The sequence below is a fragment of the Sinocyclocheilus anshuiensis genome, unplaced genomic scaffold (assembly GCF_001515605.1).
Source record: "Sinocyclocheilus anshuiensis isolate Anshui unplaced genomic scaffold, SAMN03320099.WGS_v1.1 scaffold1030, whole genome shotgun sequence".
Classification (NCBI taxonomy): Eukaryota; Metazoa; Chordata; class Actinopteri; order Cypriniformes; family Cyprinidae; genus Sinocyclocheilus; species Sinocyclocheilus anshuiensis.
The window spans coordinates 253,115-259,093 of NW_015537967.1; the positions used below are offsets into that span (position 1 = coordinate 253,115).

The window sequence follows — 5,979 nt, forward strand, 5'->3', positions numbered from 1 at the left end:
TCAGACCGATGAGCTTTGTAAAAATCGACGCGTTTCAGAAAGGCGGGGCATAGAGGAGAAACAATAATGTACAGTATGTGGAAAATAATGTGGTTTTTTTACCTTAAACCTGCATAAACACATTGCATTACACCAAATACACAAAATAATGTTCTTTTTAGCAACGTCATATGACCCCTTAAATGTTATGCGACTAAAACATAATTTTTTCCTCGTGATAAGTCATGATGATCGATGTTGGTAGCGTTATGTATATCACAGCTATTATTTTTAATTGAAGGAGACATAGATGTGTATCTTTAGCAAAGCAGCGCTTCTGGGGCACTTCGGAAATGTTAGCATTAGCATTGACTAGAGTGGCCGCGATCAGCTCCGGTGGCCTTGTCGGAGCTGTAATGCACCACAGATATGTGCAGTATAAATAAGGGGTTATCCAAGCGTTAATGCCAAGGATTATAGTATATTAAAGAATGAACATGTGGCTTTTACGTATGCCAGATGACTTGTAAATGCAAAAAGAAAAAAAAAAAACCTGTTTCCATTGCAGTTTTGCAATATATTCCTTTTTCGAATTGCCTAAAAAAAAAACATCTCGTGTGAGTTTTATTTTTTTTTTGTGATATATGGGAGCTTTTGCTAAATTGACAAGTTTCCATTAGGCGTATTTTCAATTCGCAATTGTGACACCGGAGAGATGTAGAGCGGGTAATAATGAGAGAAGAGATAAACTAGTGGCTGTGCTGACTGAAGACAAACAGATATGAGGAGAACTAAAAGCAAAAACAAAGAGAAAACAGAGCGGAGAGGGACAGCTAACCAACCCGAGTCACAAAATAATATCAAAGATCATTTGTGTTCTTTCAGTTTAACAGTTCTAAGATGTTTTTATATTAAGCATCGATCAATAATTGATGAAACAATGTTAAATCAATGCAAAATAATTTAATGCAGAGTAAGACTCGAGTTATAGCCACAGAAAAAGTTTAAAGGGGTCATATGATGCTGCTAAAAAGAACATTATTTTGTGTATTTGGTGTAATGAAATGTGTTTATGCGGTTTAAGGTTAAAAAAAACATTATTTTCCACATACTGTACATCATTGTTTCTCCTCTATGCCCCGCCTTTCTGAAACACGTCGATTTTTAAAAAACTCATCGTTCTGAAAAGTGAGGTGTGCTCTGATTGGCCAGCTTATCCAGTGTGTTATGATTGGCCGAATGCCTCAAGCGTGTGACAGAAATGTTACGTCCCTTACCATATTGTGATGCCTGCGGCAACCACGGGACGACCCCGGGCTGGACTCCGCTTCCCAGCGCTGGAGAGAACTCAAGGAGCGGAAGGCCTGCGATCGGACGCCGAGGTTGCTTTGTTTCTTCTCGATAGGAGAGTAACACCGTGTCTACAACAGCTAAAGTCTGCCTACACTGGGCGCAATCAAACGACCGTTGAAAACCATTTGAAATGTGTGTCAGCACGTCATAAATAGAACCCGGCAGCAGTTTTCTGTTGGGTATTTGTTGCGCCGCGCCGCTCACGTCCGATGTAGACACGGTGTAACATTGGTTTTGCTTTGTTTCACAGAACTAATCGTTGCCTGGGTTGCGTACGTATATATGGGGTGGAGCTATCAGAATAGAGGCAAGACCCTTTTGGGGTAGGGGCGTGTTTGTTTTGGTGATTTCAAATATCAACATTGGCTACCAGAAATCACTTACTCTGCCTTTAAGCAGTGTAATAACAGATTCTTTATTACTTCACAGGATAATCAAAAATGTATTATATGTTACATAATACACAAAATGTATACCAAATGTTTTATTTTTGCAAAAGATAATCAACAGTTTATTAAATTATATTAAAATCAATGTGAAATAATTAAATGCAAAGGCTTCTGCACTCAAACATGACAGCATCTTGCATATTACTCTTTGATTTATATTTATTTTCAGCACTTCACTGGACAACGTGTATTTTATTTTTATTTATTTTTTTTTACATATATTTGACCACAAATTAAGCTCTGAATACCTCTGACATATGTTTGTTATTTATGTGTTTTCTGCATTTAAATATCTCTCCCACACAAGACTTTTATTTTGGCTTGGTGACCTGACGTCATGAGACTGCGCTGCGCTGCTGTGTCTGTGACTCGTCTGAAGAAAGGTTGGTGTTTTTAAGCGTTTAAAGTGTTTTTTTTTTTTTACGTTAAGGCAGTGTTATAGTTTTTACAAGCTATGTAAAATGAATCATTCATTGTAACGTTGCAGTGTTTCATCCAAAAAAAAATTTTTGTGAGTAAATCGTGTCTGAACATGATTAACAAACACGGTGCTTTTCACTTCGCTCCCTAGCCTAGATCGTGAAGTAGTTTGTAGTAAACGCAAATTCAGTCGCCGTGATGAGAGAAACGGAGCGTTTTGAAACTCCCAGTCAATTGAATCAATTGCTTTGCAAAGTGATTCAGTGATTCGATTCGTTCGAATCACCGCACACAGACGAGAAAAAGAGCGGGAATGCAACGAAAACAACAAACACGAGTAATAACGGCTTTTACTAACCAACTTCAAACGTTTTCATGAGTGTAATCTATTAAATGTAACCTACAAATCATTAAATACCAAATATACAACACAAAAACTTCAATGCCCTTCTGTATAGTTTTGTTTTAAGACCATTAACTATTACTCTGACTGATTCCCTTAGCAGTGCACTGACTACTGAACTAGGGAGCCGACTGAGACACACATTGAGAGCTAGTTTGAATTTATTTTTCTTTCTGTCAATTATTATCTTAAACAGATCCTTAAAAACTCCTGCTGAAGCAGCTGAGATCCACGGGACTCGATTATAAAGATGGCGTTTATTAAAGAGGAGAGTGAAGATATAAAGATTGAAGAAGTATTCAGTCTGAAACAAGAAGATACTGAAGATCAAACAGGTTGGTTTTCTCATTCTCAAAGCTGAACTCACTCATTTGATCTATTAAAATGTCTAAACCTCAACAGAAATAAATGATATTTTTGAAGAACGTCATATATGACTGTCCTGATTAAAGCAGTTTTATTTGACAATTGAATACAAATTGTGTAACATCAAACAACATCTCCATTTGAATTTAAAAACAATGTAAACCATTAATTTATAGCACTTGATTGTGCTTTTTTTTTGTTTGTAAACAAGGTGAGTCATCAATTTTTACTAATGGCAACGTTAAATCTGTATTAGAACAATATACATAAAACAATATTGAGTATGAAAAAAAAAATTGTACTGCAAAATCATTCGATTTATCCAGTTCACTTTTTTGTGTAACTTTCCACAATATGCATTGTTTCAAAGTAGCTTTGCAGAAAGTCTTATCTGTTATCAGAGGTGACCGTGTCAAATTACTAATTTATACAAATCATGCAGTTCAGTAATGATGGTATTTAAAAAGAGATGATGAACATTATTAAAACTTTTTTTTAAGATTGCATTTTAAGAAGAATTTGGCGTTTTTGTATGTTGGTTCAGGGTTGGCATTGTGTAAAGTTCTGTAAAATCTCTGCTCAGGTGTTTGGTCATCTCAGATCTTTGTAAGGGCTGGCAGGGCTCTACGCTTACTTTTCTTTTTAGGAGCACTTGTGCTCCTAACTTAAAAAATGTAGGAGCACATTCAAAATTTTAGGAGCACCTTCTAATCAATAATCCAAAATGTTACCAAAATGTAGCCTTCCCATTACGAGGTAATATTTGACTCCTCTAACTTTATTAAAAGTATCATCTTTTGTCAAATTCTTAAAAAAATTATATTTTAAAAGCTTTTTAAAAAGTGTAATTAAAAAGACAGAATAAGAGTAGAATAAGAAACATAAGTTAAAAATCAAATTAAATCCGTATTAACAAAATTAATTTGTAGAGGTGGCACAGAAGAACACAAAAGTGGCTTGATGTACTTTCAGACATTTAATGAGGCTCAGAAGTGGAATGAGTGCAATTAAATCCATAAATCCATGATGATATTAATGTTTTAAATATACAATTTTGAATATAGAAGTATTAAATGATTTAAATAACTGAAAAGATACTTTAAAAATTAAACAAACTGCCAGCAGGTGGCGGCAAGTCTTATGTTTATCACTGAATCATTCATTCAGTTGATTAATTCGAACGGCTGATTATTCAAGAATGAATCAAGTGACTGTCTTTATGAATGGGTAATCATGAATCACTGACTCACTAGATTCGTTTAAAAAACCCCGTTCATTCATAAACGAAACACCGCTGTGTTTGAATGGAGATGCGCAGCGGCTCCGCTGCGTCTTTGTTTTAAACTATTTTCGACGACGAAATAGAGAAAAATCAGACAATAGTGTGCTCGCTACACTGCACAATGAATCTCTTATTTTTACACCCTGTCTACACTTTGCTTATTAAAGGATTCGTGAGATATGTCTGTGATACATTACTCAACGCTGCAAAAACATGTAGAAACCTTTGAAGCTCCCCTGAGTGCAATCACAAGAATGATGATGATCGGGTCAGTCGCACTGGTGCTCCTAAAAAAAATTTCATAGTCGCATGCAGTAGTTTTCAGTCGCAAATGCGACTGAAATGGTCGCACTGTCGAGCCCTGGCTGGATCCAGACTGGAGCTGGCATCATCTCTAGTAGCCTATCCAGGGGTGCGTTTCCCAAAAGCAACTATGGTCGCAAGCTCCATCGTTACCAATAGAGTTCAGTGGAACTAACAGCCATAGTTAGCTAACGATGCTTTTGGGAAACGCACCCCCAGAGCTGGAAACAGAAAAGCAGATAGAGAATAATTAGCATCTGTTGTTCGTAATATTTCAAGCAAAAGATATTAGGGCTGTCGCGATTCGTCAATTTTATTAGACTATTCGATTTTTTCGACTAACTGGCAAAATACCGGAAGTGGCGCATTTCACGGACGAGAATGTATAAAACACATTATTAGTCTGTTTTCCAAGGCTGCATGATATATTAAATAATTAAGCATAATTGTGAATTAACACAATTTAATTAAATAATTATATGCGATGTAGTTCTAATACAGTACATGCGCTTTAATTATTTACATGCGTGTAGGTTAAGTATGTGCGTCTCACAGCGGCTCCGTTCACAGTAGTTCCTCAGGAACTGTTATCATTTACATGTGTAGAGCGTCTCAAACTCCATCTCTGCATGTTGTTGTGAGTTTGGGTTTATTATAACGTTCATCTGGGAACGCAACGTGTGCCATTTAATCAGATTTGTAAAGTAAATCATTTATAAATCTACGCAAACTCAGGAGAATACATCGCGGTTTCAAAATAAAAGCTCAAACCCTCTCTCTGAGTTTACACGTTTTGATGTCCACATATTCATTCAATTACAGTGGCTATAGCATTTCTGTCCTAAAGAAATGGCCAAATATTAAAGATTAAGTGGACATTTGAATGAAATGGTGCTTGGTCAATATGAAACAAGTATTAGATCGCACAGCAATGTGTAAAAACAATCGTCAGGCCGTTGGCGCCCCCTGCAGGCCCTTGTTGTAATGCGTAATGTACATTAGCTCTATTGTTATGTTGCACTTAACTTTTTTACTATTGGATTTTATTTGGTTTAATGAAATATAGTTTAATAAAATATTCCTATATTCTTAATTGGACTTTTTTGGTGTGGGAAATTAATCGTTTAGATTAATTGATTAATCGATAAATTAGATAAATTAGTAATCGAAATAAAAATAGTCGTTAGTGGCAGCCCTAAAAGATACAAAAAGTTATAACTGGAGTACAAGATTATGAGATGCATTATGTGAATGCTTGGCTAAAGAGATGTGTCTTTAATCTAGATTTAAAGGGGTCATATGATGCTTTTTTAAAGATCATTATTTTTTGTATTTGGTGTAACAGAATATGTTGACATGCTTTAATGTTCAAAAAACACATTATTTTTCAAATACTGTACATTATTGTAGGTCCTCTATGCCCC

General features: G+C 35.7%; 1 protein-coding gene across 1 annotated transcript in view; it reads left to right on the forward strand.

Annotated features, from left to right (window-relative positions):
- Positions 1 to 2,105: 2,105 nt before the first annotated feature.
- The window catches only part of LOC107668078 (gastrula zinc finger protein XlCGF57.1-like), a gene marked incomplete at its 3' end in the record, with an annotated part of 17,725 nt that continues 13,851 nt past the window's right edge, over positions 2,106 to 5,979 (forward strand). Inside the window, exons 1-2 of the mRNA XM_016459851.1 lie at positions 2,106 to 2,164; positions 2,801 to 2,939. Of these exons, the coding sequence (XP_016315337.1) occupies positions 2,855 to 2,939 (85 nt within the window). The remainder of the gene's footprint in view (positions 2,165 to 2,800; positions 2,940 to 5,979) is intronic.